The sequence below is a fragment of the Ammospiza nelsoni genome, chromosome 21 (assembly GCF_027579445.1).
Source record: "Ammospiza nelsoni isolate bAmmNel1 chromosome 21, bAmmNel1.pri, whole genome shotgun sequence".
In the NCBI taxonomy this organism is placed as follows: domain Eukaryota; kingdom Metazoa; phylum Chordata; class Aves; order Passeriformes; family Passerellidae; genus Ammospiza; species Ammospiza nelsoni.
In genome coordinates, this window is record NC_080653.1 from 1022521 (window position 1) to 1038880 (window position 16360).

General features: G+C 52.2%; 1 protein-coding gene across 1 annotated transcript in view; it reads right to left on the bottom strand.

Annotated features, from left to right (window-relative positions):
• Window positions 1-16360, bottom strand: part of RNF43 (ring finger protein 43) — a 58192-nt gene that overhangs the window by 3795 nt on the left and 38037 nt on the right. The window contains exons 2-8 of the mRNA XM_059487007.1: window positions 14885-15007; window positions 10655-10729; window positions 9206-9337; window positions 8599-8700; window positions 7765-7920; window positions 7154-7256; window positions 5138-6646 (exon numbers count right to left, since the gene is read on the bottom strand). Coding sequence (XP_059342990.1) covers window positions 5138-6646; window positions 7154-7256; window positions 7765-7920; window positions 8599-8700; window positions 9206-9337; window positions 10655-10729; window positions 14885-15007 — 2200 coding nt within the window. The remainder of the gene's footprint in view (window positions 1-5137; window positions 6647-7153; window positions 7257-7764; window positions 7921-8598; window positions 8701-9205; window positions 9338-10654; window positions 10730-14884; window positions 15008-16360) is intronic.

Here is a 16360-nt window from a genome sequence, read left to right on the forward strand (position 1 = left end):
GCACACAGGCATTATTTTTCCTATCTCCCTTTTCCTGAATGTTTCTGAGATCAAAGGAAAGAAATGCCCTCTTAGAGATTCATCGAGGGCAATTCAAAACAGCTTTTCAGAACAGTCACAACAAATTCTTGTTGGTTATATATCACCTATGTATCTGCTCCAGCTGTAGGAGCAGAGCCTTGAAAATTAAATATGTGGGAAGAAAACAAACAAATGAGATTCTGCTTGGAAAAGTGTAGCTAATCAATGTGGGAAAATGAATGCACATGATGTTATACACATACACACATGTGCAAGCATGGCCACAGTACCTGAAGACAGAGTTTAAGCATCTCTTGCATTTGTGCCTTGAGTCACAAGTATGTGGAGTAAGCCATTTCCACATACTTTCCTTGTGACCAGCTTCGTGCAAACCAAAAAGAGACTGTCCAGCTTCAAGCCCTCTACCTTCACATGCCTTCAGTCTCAAATAGCATTACTAAAATATTTTCTGAAAGCTGTGCCTGCATAAGTGTCTCCTGCTTGGGCTGAGAAAAGATCATGAACTGGGACAGGTCAGAGAACCCTGGCTGGTGGACTGGCCATGGCAGGGCAACGACCTGGAGCACACCATCCTACACCACAGAAATCATGTTCTTTGGGTGTTGGGTTTTAAGGGTGGTCTTTTCTTGCCCTCTCATCCCTTTCCCCCTCCCTAGTAAGGTTAAAAGATGTGGCAGGAAAAGGGACTCAGGATGAGCAGGAGGGAGGAGATGGGGAGGATATTGAGAGGACTGCAGGAGGTGAGCTTTCACAGGGAGAGAAATGAAGAGATTTCATTAGCCTGTGCTGGAGCAGTGTGGCTGTTCTGGGACGCTTCCCGGGTGTGTCAGTGCAGTTTAGGAAGCCATCCAGCTGGAATTCACTGCCAGCTGTCTGTCTTCCCTTAGGAGGATCCATCAGCATTGCTCCAGGATTGATTCTCCAGGGACAAGACTCCCAGGTGTGGTGTCTCCAGGCAACACAAGAGTAAGGGATCCACCTTTATGCAAAGCCCACCAAGAAGGGCTGGTGGAGGTGCTCAAGGAAGAGGCATCAACTCCAAGATCATGCAAGGCTCTTTGGGGTCATCCACAGCGTTATTCCCTGGGATGCCAGTGCATGGCACTGCTTGCACAAGTGGAATTTCTCCAGGGGCTGTGGACCAAAATTCAGCCTCACCTGGCAGCTGGGTGAGGTTAGCATACACCTGGAGGGTGCTGCATCCCACAGGAGCACCACCAGCAGCTTCTGGAAGCCCTGGTTTAGGAACTTCCTGAGCCAGAGGGCAGATTTGCATCTCTGCATTTGCTACCTCTTGATCTGGGCTCTCAAAACCATTTTACTTCTGGCATCTACATCCCGGGGGCAACCAGCACCAGGTTTCATTACACACCTTGTGTTGCCTTTTGGGTGTTTTAAAGCTTCTGGTTTCCATTTGATGTCATCAATTACTTTGTTCGAAGTACTCTCTTGTCTGCCTTCTCCTCTGCTCTCCTTATTTCATATCTTCTCTTCCCTATCCTCTGCTGATCACCTTTTTACCCACATGAAAGTCTCACTATTCTTTCTATTTTCTCAGGAAAAAACATCACTGGGATTGTACCAGATACATTTCTGCCCTGCTTCCAAGGGGGCAGAAATTATTTCCCTTTCTTTTTCCACCCTTTTTGGTGATCAGGAGCTGTGAGATCACCACAGGCTTACACAGCTGCATAAAGGCACTTTCTGCTTGTTCCACATAGTTCCCAACCAGCTAATGATGATGATAACAACAATAATGATAACAATAATGTTGTGATTTTTACTTAAAAGTGGGTCTGCTCATGTGTGGCATTTTGTGCTACTCACAGGGGATTTAATCCACCACTCCCTCACTCAACAGCTCAGCAGCAGGAGATCCTCCTGTAACACTCTGTATCCAGTTTTAATGCTTGACATCCTGATGGATTTTATATGTTATACACTTGGCTATCTCCTCTCCTTGTCCAGGATATTTATGAGCTTGCTGGAAGGATCATACAGTTGCAGAACTCCACTTCTCTCCTCTCTGAGTAATTCCCCTCCATTAAGTCTGATCTGCACTCTTGTCTCCTTTTTCAGTCAGTTATTTACCTGAGCACCTTCCCTTTTATCCTTTCAGAGCTTCCTTCCCCTAAAAGATCTGTCAGGTGTTATCTCTCCCTACAAAAACTGGGTTGCCTCCTCCCCTGGTTTTCACATTCAGCCAGGTGCCTACAAGTCAGACCCTGTATTTGAATTTTTAACAATTTGCTTGGCTGGAAAGTCAGGCTCATCATTCTGTAGCTTCAGCTATTTCCAGCTGATATTGCCCTCAGCTCTTCCTCCTCGGTCTGGGCATGGATAAGAGATTGCAGTCCACATTCAGGATTTATCAGCTGAGTGCTGGAGCCCTGCAGGATGCCCAGGGGGTAATCTGTACCCCTGGCAATTTGTTACTCTCCACTGTATTTCAGAAGTGCTCAGACTGGTGATTTGATTCATGAGGGATTCTGCCCCCCCTGCCCTGAATAGAGCTGTGCCAGGTGAGAACCTCCCTGAGCACTCCCCTGATGATCACTAATGCAATAAAGGCAGTTTGCTCTAGTGCTTTGCACTTACAGCCCCTGAACATCCCTCAGACTTGTGGCACTCCCTAGATCTGAAGAACCTTAGGCAGCCTTCTCCCTCCCAATGCAGCAGAAAACGTTTGCATTAATAGTCTGCTTCACACAAGCTGTTCACAGCAATATTCCCTGGACTGTCTCTCCATGGCTCTGTACTTCACTTGGCATCCAGCTCTGTTCTGATTTCCTTCTCCAGCCACACCTTTGCTTTGGAACAGCAGTTTCCAAGTGCCCTCTCTGCCCTGCTGCTTGACCAGCCCTTTTCTGGGGCTGTGCATGATCCCTGTGCCCAAAAGCATCATTTGACTGCTGATTTTAGCAATATTATCATAAGACTCTCCTGTCTATGTAGGCTCCTCTTTGCAGCCTATGATACAGTGTTATAAACCCTAATGCCACCCTCCTTCTGCTCAGGGGCAGCTGAGGATTTTTGTGTCACTCGTCACTGGACTTGACACTCTCAGTGCAGTGTCTCTGCCATGCCACCATAAGAGACACACGCTTCCCTCTCTGTAATTTCATCTAGGAATTACAGGGTCCCACTGTTTGCTTTTCTTTTAAACTGGGTTTCTGAGAAGTTTATGTCAAAACTTTAATTTAAAGCTGGGCTTTCTAATTCATCCACTTATATTTTTAGCCTTATGCCATTTATCTGGAGGCAGAGATGCATTTTCCCTTGGTCTCCTTGTCTGTGTTTTGTGTCCTGCTTGCATGAACCTGTCTACTGAGATTGTTCTTTGCTCTTTTTTACTTCTCTATTGATTTATACTTTTCTCAAGATAAAGAACCAATGTGATTATAATTCAGAGGTTGTGTTATGTCAGCCAATGTTTTCAGCTTGGTGGCTTTTCTGCATAAGCCCTGCACAAGCTCTGTGCTCTGTCCTCTGCTTTTAATAAAGTTAAATCCTGAATCTGTGTAGTCTCTCAATCTTGCAAGGGAATTCTGACTCTCTGGGGGATCCTGAAAGCATCCATAGAAGCTACTGCAGTAAACAGACATAGATACACAACACTTGCAGATACATTGGTCCTTCTGCCTGCTGGAATGGGGAGTGAAGAGGGAATGAAGGCTTGGTGTGCCTGGCAAAGCAGCTGGCACTGGCTCTGGGTGGGGTTCAGAGGGTCATCAGGAGGTGATGGCACAAACTGGGGCCACTGGGACATTTCCAAGGACACAGAACATCCCGGCACGGACCTTGGAATGCCCAGCACCCTGTGTGAGGTGTACAGACTCCTGCTCTTGAAGCCTCCCAGGTCCATTGGGAGCTCAAAGCAAGCCCTGAGCAACCTGCCCTGAGCCAGGAGGGCTCTCTCCAAGTGGGGTACCCTGGGAGGGCATCGGCACTCAGAGCTCCCTGCAACCAGAGACATCTCTGCCCTGATGCCTCCTTATCTCTCCAAACACCAGCATCCCTCCAGGCCTTGGGAGAACCTCCCTATCATCTATCTGCAGTGTCAGGCACTTCTGCACCTGGGAAAAATATCTGTTCCTGGGAGTCTGGGAGGCCAGAAAGCTGCAGGGAGCCAGGACCATGCCCATCCAGCCTCCCCTGCCCCACTGCCTCCGCAGAACCAGGAGCCTGGGCGTGGGGTGGGGCTGGATAGACAAGCACTGGGAGGAAGTTATTATCTCTGTGGCACAATGGGCACAGTGAGTCACAAGTTTAAGGCCAGTGTTATAACAGAAATTAGACAGCCAGATCTGTGTTTGGTACCTAAATCAAAAGGATTTGCCCGAGGACCTGCAATGAGTCAGTGGCAGGGCGAGGAAGGGAGCCAGGCTCTGCTCCCAGCCAGCACCTGTCCCTGCTGACTTGCAGGTTGCTGCCTTCAGAGGACCTGAGAGAGCAAGACCTGGGAGCTAAACTCAGGTTCTTTCAAAGACACTCGTCTCAAAGGCATTTTCCCTCTCTTTGTGAGAGAGCGCAGCAGTTAGGCAGAAGGCCAAACTTTAATTACATCTGATTTCCAAAAGACACTAAAAAGCAACTCCCACGCAACAGAGGCAGGTGAGAAATGAGGGATGTGCAAATCGAGCAACTCAATTAGTCTGTTCTACTACCCCGGGCCACACACACTTCCTTTCTCACTGATTCCAGTTAGCTAGGCTTGGCTAAAACAACTGGAGCCCAAAAAGCCCTAATGATAACGACTGTGCCAGTAAGACACCCAAGACTGGTGCAAGGACACTGAAAAATGTGGTCCCACCCCTTCCTTTGGGAGATATTCCAGCTGCTAGCGATGTTTAATTAAAATTAGCCACCTTATTTCTCAGTTGTAGTATTTCAGGGTTTGGTGCACTCTTTAACACACTTGCTCATCATTCAGGCCATCACCCTCACAGGTGAGCTCTGGAATGCTCCTGCAGTCAGTGCTCCTGTAGGAAAACCCATCAGGAAGGTACCAGGTGTCCTGGCAGTTGGATTTCCTTCAGCAAACCCCCTCCTCCTTCACTTGCTTGCTGCCAGTAGAGGCGAAGAGCAGACTTACCCTGACCACCCTGCTGAGATGGGCAGTGAAGGCGGACACTCAGACTGTGCCTGGGGGTGCACATCCCTGAGACATCCGCAGGAACCGAGCGGTTTCTCTCCCGTCCTGACAACCTCTCCTCCTGCTTCCTCAGCTCGGAGCTGGGCTGTGGCACTAAACACTTCCAGAGGGGCTGGGAGCTGCTGGGCAGGGCAGCGCTTGGGATCAGGGGCTGGGCTTCGGGAGAGCAGCAGGAGCCAGTGGGATGGCCAGGAGGAAGGGGAGCGCCGCAGGCTCCGGGCTCGGCCGAGTCCTTGGGCAGGAGAGCGGGGTCCAGCTCCAGGGGACACTTTCTTTTCCTTCGGTGATGCCTGCTCTGTAAGCTGTGTCTGGGGGACAGCGGGACAGCTCCCAGTTGTCTGTTGGCATCTACACTGTAGTCCAGCCTGTTTGGAGAAAACGAGGGGGTGTGACGGGGCTCCTGGCCTTCCTGGGGACAGGCTGGCTGGCCTGCTGGAGCTGCCTCGTGCAGCACGGCACTGCTTTCCAGAGGCTGCTGAGAATGATGGCTTTTCTCAGTTCTCTTTTGTGTCCGAGCACTGTGGAGGGCAACCTTGGCCCCGGAATACCGGGATTTGCGTGGCCCGGGCCCCTGCCCGGCTCGCCCAGGGGGACACTCTGAGTCCTGCCTGTAGTGGAGGTGCTGGTGGTGGTGGTAGTGGACGTGGCTGAGCACCTGGGGCTTGGCCAGAGCAGCCCCCTGGGGCACCATCAGGTCCAAGGACCGGGGCCGCCTGTCCCTGGGCAGCCGCAGCTGCTCCTGCCCGTGGTCCGTGGTGGGGCCCTCGGAGCTGCAGTACACGAAGGGGTCATAGTCGCTGCTGAGGGAGCTGCGGAACGTGGAGCAGCTGCCATGGATGCCCTGCAGGCTGACGTCTGTGCAGTTCAACATGGAGTCACTGGAGGAGCCGTGGCAGGGCCCCGAGCTGGAGTCGCTGCCCGGCCCGTCGGCCAGGTACCCGCTGTGCTCCGTGAGATAGCTCTCCCCAGAGCCACTGCTGTTGTGCTGGTGCCCGTGGCCAAGCCCTCGGCGCAGGGTGGGCACACGGTGCTGCTTCTGTGCCACGGCTGCCTTGGGTGCCACACAGGGGGGCTGAGGCTGAAGGGGACATGTCCTGTGGGGTGCCAGCACCTGCCCGCATGCAGAGGGGTTGGGGTGCTGCTGCCCCAGCAAGCCTGGGGCCAGCGGGGCCACGTGGCCACAGGCCAGCAGGGAGGTGGCTGGTCTGTAGGGCATGTAGTGGATGGTGCCAAAATCCAACTGGGAGAGCTCTGGAGAGTGGAAGAAGGAGTTGCCATGGGCTGATTCTGGGGGAAAGCTCCTGAGGTTCCTCTGAGGATATGCTTGTGGGAGGTGGTAAAGGGCATGTCCTGGATGCTGGCGGAAAAGGTGGAGTCGCCGCCCCGGCTCCATGTCCTGAGGGACCAGCCTGGAGCTGGCAGCCATGGCCTGGTCCCCTGAGCCTCTGGCTGTGGAGAAAGAAGGAAGTATGCAGCACATATCCCACAGCTCAGAAGGGAGTATACAGCACAAACTCCACAGCCCAGAAGGGAGTATACAGCACATGTCCCACAGGCCAGCTGCAGCAACCCCAGCACTGATGCTCCACTGCCCTCCCACCATGCATGGCCCCACGTCCCACCCATACTCTGCAACTCCTTGCTGCCACCACCAAACCACCCTGATGGTCCTGCACACTCTCCCCGTGGCCCCTGCAACCCCCAGATCCCACCTTCCCTTCCCCACAGATTTCAGGATTGGAATCCCTCTTCTTGGTGCAGGTCCCAGCTGAAGCCCAGCACCTTGCTGTACCCTGGTGGGCTGACAGGCAAGGGACTCCTCTCCATGCACACAGTCCCCTGTCCACTCTGTGCACAGGGACACAAGGACCATCTCCCAAGAGTAACTGGAGCTACTGGGCACAATCCTGCACCTAACCCTGTCTTCAGCCAGGAAATGCCGTGTGTGAGCCCTACCAAGAATATTGAACATGCAAAGTGGACACGTGTGGTGTTGCTGCAGCCAAGGGTCAACACACTCCCGATGGAACTCGTGGGAGCATGAGATGATCCGCAGTTCCTAGAAAGAAGTGGAGAGGAGGAGCATGAGCAAGGCGAACCATGTTCCAAGACCTGGATGGGTCCTTCCTGATGGAAGTGAGCCTTGAAGGACAGACAGACGTCTAACAGTGAGGGATCTGCAGCCCAACTGCGCATGGAGGAGCCTGTGGAGCACCTCCAGTCCTGCCCTGTGAACATCCAGAGTGGTTCAAGGCCTTGGGAATAGGAAGATTTCAGGCTGGGTGCTATGGAGCAGCAAACCCAATTTTACCCTATTTCAACAGAGGCATTTTACCCCACAGCCACGGCTGGAGACCTGCCTGGAGACATGACTTCAGCAGAGGCTTTATAGCCCAGGGGCAGGCACACCTCCAGGGATGCAATCCCTTTCCAGCACTCAGGAGTTCAGAAGGAAGCATCTCACAGGCCTCCGACTCCTGCCATTGTCAGCTCCCACTGCTGCCCCCCCCACCAGGGAAGCCAGGGCCGTGAGTGCAGCATCCTGCCCAAATCCCTCAGATCCCTACCTGGCCCTCGCTGAACTCCTCGAGGCAGATGGCACAGACCGGGGCGGAGCTGCAGCTGCTGGCCGAGTCCCAGCGCGGGGCCGGCCGCGCCCGGGGCTGGTAGCGGCGCGTGGCCAGCTGCCCGATGGCCTGCAGGGTCTGCTGCTGCACCGAGTCCTGCAGAGACACACGGGGCTTGAGGAGAGGATCAGCCTTACTCTGCCCTCCCATATTCACAATGGGATTATCAGAAATTTGGGGATGATACCTATCTTCAGAGGTGACTTTCTGTCTAAGCTGACTCAGCCAAAGCAGGCTTTGTCACCAGTGGGAGACATCTGGCCCTAGATATTCAAGTAACTCAGCAGTGCTGAATTTTTGATCCCCAAATGATTGTCTCTCTATGGGACAAATGGGATAGTCTCAAATATGGAAATACATCTGACTCTGAGAAGATTATTATTTCATTTGTTAATTTCTATTAAGAATACTAAATCATACAATGATAGAATCAAGGAATGGCTTTGATTAGAAGGGACCTTAAAGCTCATCTTATTCCACTCTCCTGTCATGGGCAGGGACATCTTCCACTATCCCAGGTTGCTCCAAGCCCCATCCAACCTGGCCCTGGACACTTCTAGGGATCCAGGGGCAGCCACAGCACCCTGTGCCACGGCCTCCCCACCCTCACAGGAAAGAATTTCTTCCCACATCTAATCTAAATCTTTCCTCTTAGTTTAAAACTGTTCTCCCTGTCCAATCACTATCTGCCCATTTCCCCTCCCAAAAGGTGTCTGTTCCTGCTTTCCTTCTCTTCCTGTTTGCTCAGACACGTCTGCTCCATGAGATCCCTACCTGCGTCCTGTTCAGCTGGCACTTTGTGCGGACAACAAAAATCAAAATGATGACGACCACAGTGCTGACCACTGTGAGAAGGATCCACACATCGTAGTCTGGCTGTTGGATAAAATAGGAGAGAAATTACTCTTGTGTGGAAATTACTCTTGGTGGGAGTTAAAAGCTAGGGGAATCTCCATCTTTTCTGGACCATCAGTCTTGGGAAATATCATCCTTGGCCAAGCTCCTCCTCTTTGTTCTTTACAGGTAAAATTAAACAGTTCAGTCTTTTCTGCACATCCACACAAGAACAGAATATCTCAGTCTTGAAGCATCTCAGCTGCCTTGAGACCATAGTCTAAGGCAGCACAAAATGAGAAAATCAAGGTTTGGTTTTACTTGAAGAGACAGAGAATCCCCTTGCCTCATTCATGACATTAAAGCAAAAGAAACTAAGTAAGCTGAAAGTGCTTTTGAGCCTTTACTTGCAGCAGGTCTGAATGCTAAAGACTCCTGCAACAGGCCATGATCTCCATCCTTAGGGAAGAAAGCTCAGCCTCTCTGGGAAAGCCTAGCAGGCTGGGAGGGAGGATACAGGAGGCAGTGGGAATCATGTGTCTCTCACCCAAGCTGGTGGCTCCTTGACCTCTATCTTCACGTGGGCCTCTCTGTTCTTGTTCACAACGCCCATGAGGAGCTCAGCATCATGGCCCCTGATCAGGACCACAGGCTGGCTCAGGCCTCTGGGCTTCCTCAGCTGCAAAGAAACAAACACAGTAAGGGCTGATCCAGCACAGCCTGAAACAAGGATGATCCCGGCCTCCCAGGCAAGTCCATTCCTCATGATGTTTTGTGCAACACTTCAGAGACTGAGTGCTCCCCCAAGTTTACACTATCCCTCTATGATTAATCAGATGGAAATCTCTCTTTTATCAATTTTCCAGCATGGATTTCTGTATTTTCCTTGCTGGTGACTCCTCATGCACAACCACCCATTTCTTGGTGTCTCTTGAGCTCCTTTCAAGCCCCTGTACAAAAGCTCTTGGTCCCTCCTCTTCTCTGTGAAAGTGCCAACAGCACTGCCAAGTGCTGCCTTCACCAGAGAAATGCTTCCTCTGCTCTGGACACATCCCATTCCCCTCCTACGTAAGGACATTCTGCTTGTTCTGCTTGTCACACTGTGGTCCAGGCTGGCTCAGCAAGTGTCTGAGTCTGCTCTCCTCCACCTGACCTGGATCAGGGTGGCCATCAGACCCAGTAACCCCTTCCCATATCCTGGGGGAATCCAAAGGTCGATGGACAGGGATGAAGATGTGAATGGAGGTGCAGATGGTCAAGAAGACCATGAAGGCAAGGCCAAAGGCTCTGAGTTGTTGATAGGATTTGATGCTCTTGGCTATTGTGTACCAAATGGGAAACCTGGAAAAGTGGAAGCCAAGGCTTGAGGTAGGGATCAGAGACTGGGATCTGAGCAACCTCAGCATCACCTCAGGGACCTGCATTTGCTGCCGTGTTTCTCTGGCACCAGAAATTAGGATCTAAGTGCATGAAAGAGCCACAAGGGATGGATCTAGCAAGGAGTCAGCCCAGAGCTTGCATGAGGTCAGGCACCAGCTCCCCTGTCTGTTCCCGACCTAAAGCTGGACATCCCTGGATTATCTGGATGGGGAATTGATTCCCTTCCAGAGATGACAACAGTGCTCGGGAAAAGGACCTTTGGAGGTGTCCTAACCAAGGTTAAACCTGCACCAACAGAAAAGCAGGTTGGCTTGGAAACTTGAGAAATCACCTTTCTTGAGGTACACTGGGCTGTCTGGACTATGTGAGATGGGGAAATTTATGATTTCCCAAGAGGAAACATCCAGCTCCTCACAGAAAAGTTTGATTGTCCAGACAATGTCTTTAAAGAGCATGGATGTGCCATGGAAAGTGTCTGTGTAGGGTAAGAGCCAACACCCAACACCAGCAGCATCCTGGGACCTCCCACTGGTGGCTAGGGGGTCCTGCCCTGAGCACATTTTGGGATGAGACAGGAGCACTGTGTTTTAGCTGAGGGTATCACTGGGGTCTGTACCTGATCAGCAGCACTTTCATCATCGGTGATGTCAAAAAGGATTGCACGGGCTCCACGCTCCCCTGCCAGCTTTGCCTGTCCAAAACAACAGAAGCTTCAGTGGAAATTCTGTACTGTACCCTGTGTCCACACCTGCCACTGGATCCATGTCTGCCTCCTGGGCTCTTCCCAGGAGAAAGAAGCACCTGTTTGGACTGAGGAAACCATTCCTACCTCAGTTTTTGACTTGTGGTGGGCTGCAGTACCTACACTTGCCAGAGCCCTGCAGCTCATGGGTGGTTTCTTCCTAAAGCTGTTGAAGTGAACTACTTGGTGATGTTGCAGCCACAGCAAAACAGAAACCCAACAATTCCTCAGCTGTCCACATGCCAGCTGCTCCCTTGTTTCAGAGCTGGATTTGCTGGGGAGCGATGTGCAGCCCCGTTAACCCTCCTGACCTCCACGGACAGCAGAAACTCCCACAGGTCCCCTGTCACCACCAGGGCTGTCAGAGGGCCTGACTCCCACTCATGCTGCTCTCCCTGGTTCCCCCTGCTCGTTAGGGAGAAGCTCAGGTGGAGCCGGGTCTGCTCTAGGATTAGCAGTTCGGGAAGGGACAGCTCAGAGACCCACCCAGGCGAGCACACATGCCACCCTGATGAGGTAAGGGTCACCCATCTCCTTCCAGGCAGCCCCTGGAGCCCTCCAGGCAGGCAGAGGCAGCCCCAGGAGGTGGAAGGTGAGCAGGGCTGGGCTGGGCCGGTAGCTCAGGCGAAGCCCTTTGATCCCAGGCAAATAGGAGCAGCATTGCCAAAGGCGGCGGGGCCGTGGGGCACTGCCCGCCCCGGGAGCCGGCTGGGCCGAGGATGCGGCATTCCCGAAACGGCCCGGGGGCAGCAGCTCCATCCCGGGGATGCATTCCCGAAACGGCCCGGGGGCAGCAGCTCCATCCCGGGGATGCATTCCCGAAACGGCCCGGGGGCAGCAGATCCATCCCTGCTCCCGGGTCACCTCGGCCAGGAGCACTGCGGGCCTGGGTCTGGGTACAGGGATGGGAATGGAGCTGCAGGTGGTCAGCAACAGGCAGAGGTGGAGGCTCTGAGCTGCTGACAGGATTTAACACTCATAGGGAAGCTGGAAAAGTGGGATCAAGGCTCGAGACAGGGATCAGAACTGGGTCCTGCCTAGGATCGACGGAACCTCAGTATTTGCCAGCACTTTCAGGGGAAGAGGACTTTCAGGGAGTGAATTCCATCCCATAGTCAGGCCTTGATGAACAACAAACAGCTCTACATTGATTTTATCCTGCTAGAGACACTGACTATGGGGCAATGAACAACTGAGACTGGACAAGTGACTTTTCCCAACATCTTTCTGACTCCTGTTGCAATGGATACAACTTCTGGTGACCAGGGACAGGGCCCAGGGAACAGCTGGGGCTGTGCCAGGGAAGTTTAGGGTGGATTTCAGGAAAGGTTCTTCCCCCAGAGGGTGCTGGCACTGCCCAGGCTGCCCAGGGAATGGGCACAGCCCTGAGGCTGCCAGAGCTCCAGGAGCACCCAGGAATGCCCAGGCATTGCTGGGGTGTCTGTGCAGGGCCAGGGGCTGGACTGGGTGATCCTTGGGGCTCCTTTCCAACTCAAGATACTCTGTAATTCTGTTCAACCCTTTCACAATTTGCTTGATACAGTAATTTTCCCAGTGTTAGCTGTGTTTGCACTGTATCTCTTCAGCCATGTGGCACAGCTGAGCTCCCTCTGGTGCAAACAGGTATTTATAGATGATTTTGGAGGTCTCAGCAGTCTGACAACCAGGCTTGCGATCACAGGTTCATTCAGAAATAAAAATAAAGCCCCCCCCCCAAAAAAATTTACAAATTATGATCAGAAATAACAATAAATCACTTTTGATTGATTCCAGAGGTCCTTCCCATGCCTTCCTCTCCTCTAATGCTTTCCCTGTTGGTTTTAGCTTTGGAAGCTGAAGCAGTGACAGAATTTAGGAAGCAGGGAAGTGCCTCAGGTGACTGGTGGAGTTCTCCTTGTGCTGGGCTGGCCAGGGCTGTCCGTGTGCAGGGCTTGGCTGGGTGACAGCTGAAGCAGAGGTTGTGATAACACTCTGCACATGGCTATTTTTATCATCGTTGATACAGCCCTGCAATGCCACATGCAAAGCTCTGCCCCAAGACACACTTGCCAGGAAAACAAGGTTCCAGCTCCACTCAGCACCAGCCAAACCCCACAGCTACACCCCTAATCCAGAGGAGGAGTGTGGTCCTGGGATTTTGAGGAAGAGACCTCAGCATCCCTGCCCATGGCAGCAGCTCAGCATGCAATGATCTTTTAAGGTCCCTTCCAGTCCCTACCAGTTTGTGATTCTCTGGTCTGTACGATGTTAGAGGGAGGGAGTTTGGCAGAGGCTTCAGCAGTTTGGAGAAGCAGACAGGGAGGAATTGCAGGGGATGGAGGATCCATGATACAAGGCAGGGCCCAGGGATGCTGCCAGCTTAAGGAGCATCTGCTCAATTTCATGGCTAAAGTACTCCTGTTCATGGGAGAAGAACTGTGAGCCTCCCTTGGCGAGATTTTAGAGCACGAACACCTGCACGACTGCAACTGCTGGGTATCAAAATCCCGTGCTGGATCTGGCTCTGGTAACAGAGTAGTGATGACTGATGGCCAGTGAACACAGTGTACAGGTGAACTGAGGGTTTGTTTGCTTTGGGGGGTTATGAGTCCTGGAGAAGGGATCCAGGTGGAAGAGCAGAGTGCAGCAATGCCCCATGTCTTGTCCCACCCCGTGCCAACCTTCCTCAGCTGATCCTTGGACTCAGTAACACACTGGTACTTCCAGTGCTGCGACCAGAGTCTCACAGATGAAGGACAAAACTAGCAAAACAGAATCCCAGAATGGTCTGGGCTGCAAGGGACCTTAAAGCTCATCTCATTCCACCCCATTACAGCCAGGAACATCTTCCACTAGACCAGATTGCTCCAAGCGCCATCCAACATGGCCTAAGTTTTGAAACCTTTGAACGTTGTGAAATGGAAGATGGACCTTTGCAGCTGCTTCGTCCTCTTGTTCATGATCCTCCACAGCAGCTGCACTGCCCAAACATCCTGGGGCAACCCAGGAAAGGACAGGTACTGCTGCCTGTCTGCCTGTGCAGCCAGGGGGAACCAGCCCTGGGATGGCAAATCCACCATGGCATCATGTCCCTTTCCTTACTTTTGATGCCACAGCCTCCATGAAAAAACCCTGTTGTGCAGGAGCAAACACTGGGTACAAGTTTTGCCTGCCTTCTTCAGCTCAGTTGTAGGGAACATGGAAAAGGACCCTGTCCCCATCCCCACCACGTCACCACCAGCAGGAAGGCAACAGGGTGAAATGACCTGAAGGCAATCCAAGTAAAGCCAAGAAGAGCAGAACAAGGGGATTTTCATGCTTGTACAACACCTGCACAAGCATGAAAATAGTCAACATTTGGCAGAGAGACAATCAAAAGAAAAAACCAATGTCATCCTTATCCATGCAACTTGATCAGAATCACAAAGATTTTAAGCCTTAAAATGACCCTTGTTCCTACCTGACTTCCTTATTACCAGAGAATTGGACCACTGACCTCAGCTTTTGGCACAGGAAGTGCTGTTTCACTGAGGTGCCTGATCCAAAGACCTCTGAGATCTCCCAGGGCATGAACTGTTAACAAGTTGTGACCCACCTCTAGTTCAGCTGGTCTGCATTTATCTCACTGCTCAGCACTGACTCTTCCCATGCCTCATCCAGTGAAGTACTGCAGCATTATTTTTTGAAACAGAGCCATGGAAGATGTTCTCTGTGTCCATGTTTTCCCACAGGCCAGAGAACACAGAGAAACACAAATCACACAGACCAGAAAGCAACGTAAGGCTGTAAAACAGGAGAGGCACAAGGCTACTGGGCAGCCAAGAGTGTGGGATGCTGGGTAAGGTCTGACCATCCCAGAGCTGCCAGGCTAGGGGGAACTCCACACCTTTTACAAAGTCAGGCAGTCCAAAAGGTCAAGGGATGGGTGTTTGGGACGGCTGGCACAGCATCTCTCCCAAAGGACCCCTTCTACCAGGACTGCCTCTGCCAAGGACCCTGATCTGTCCTTGTCCTTTTCTCTACTTCCCAACAGCTCTTTCCTTGCTGCCTCCTCCTCCCATTTTGTTTGCTGCACCACAGGTTTCACTTCCCAGGCTGATGCCATTTCAGGCATTTTGAACCTACCTTGTTGGCCAGGGACAGGCAGGGGTTGGGATCCCGGTCCGGCTGCTCCAGCTTGACGATGGTGATGAATCCCGACTCCGTGTGTTCATCCTCGCTGGTGTTGCACAGGGATAGTGGGTGGGACTGCAGGACAAAAGCAAGGAGAAACTCAGATCCCAGGGCCCAGCACGGCAAAGGGGGCTCAAGCCCACCCTGCAAAACCCTCTAGACCTGCCCAGAGGTGCAGGACCCCCACCTGCAGGGTGTCACCATAACACTGCTACATGCCATGGCCCTGCCCGAGCCAGTGAGGCCTTGAAAGACACAAAAGAACACTCATTGCCCAAGCTGGGTGTCACCCCAGCCACTCCAACCACCCCCCAGAGCCTGGCTGGACTCTGGAGCTGGAGACACATTCGATGGGCTCCTGCTGTGCTCCCCTGAACCCCAGCACTGGGATTCCCAGGAAGGTGGCTGGCACACAACCCCCTCCATACCAGGGTTATACCCACTAGAAAAGTGACAGGAATGTTGCTGCCAGCCACGGGGATGCTTTCTGCTGCCTGTGCAGTGACATAACTCAGCACCAATCCCACATCCACAACCACCCAGCACTGCAGGGCTGGGAGGCACCACAAAGCCACAGAGTTGCTTTTGGTAGCACCAAGTCTTGGGCATCAAAACAAGAACAGGTCTAACAAAACTATGAAAGTAAGTTAAAATTATCAAATCCTAGGGTGATAGCATCGAGACCAACTTATGCTAATGCCTAGTGCAAATGTCTGTGGCTGTGAGTTTGAATCCAACTCCTAATCATTTCTGGATTAAAAAAATCCAAAGTAAAAGCAAAGGGTTTCACTGAAATTTGAAATATTTAAAAGTTTGTATCCTTTTGTCAAAACACAGGTCTAGTAGAAGATGTCCCTGCCCATAGCAGTGGGGACAACTGGATGATCTTTAAGGTCCCTTCCAACCCAAACCATTCTGGGATGCTACAACTTAGACTTCACCACAGGACATCAGATAGAGTGCGATTGTACCAAGCCAAGCACCACAAACTCTATAAATCCAGGTTTTTAGGGAAGCAATCAGATCTGTTATGGCTTGGAGCAGTCAGGGAAGCTCCCAAAAAGCCCCTGCTCCCTTGGAGCACCAACAGGTGGCTGCCTTGACCGACACCGACATGGCATCCAAGTGCCCTGATCCCGCTGGATTCACCCAGAACTTTGTGCTTTCGCTTTGTGCCCTGCTTGCCTGCCTGGGAGGTGGGCTTAGGATGTGATCATGGCTTTGGGTTCATATGTGCTTGCCACAGCAAAACACCCAGCAGGAAATGCAGAGTGTGTCTCAGGATAGCTCCAACAGCTTGGAGGGACCCCACTGGAGCCTTCCCCGGGCCGCTCCCGGAGCTGGGGGAGCTGAGAAGGACCTTGGAGCTGCGTCTGACCCTGGCTGTGACACTCACAGGGCAGTGACAGCCCTGTGTGCTGAGCTCAG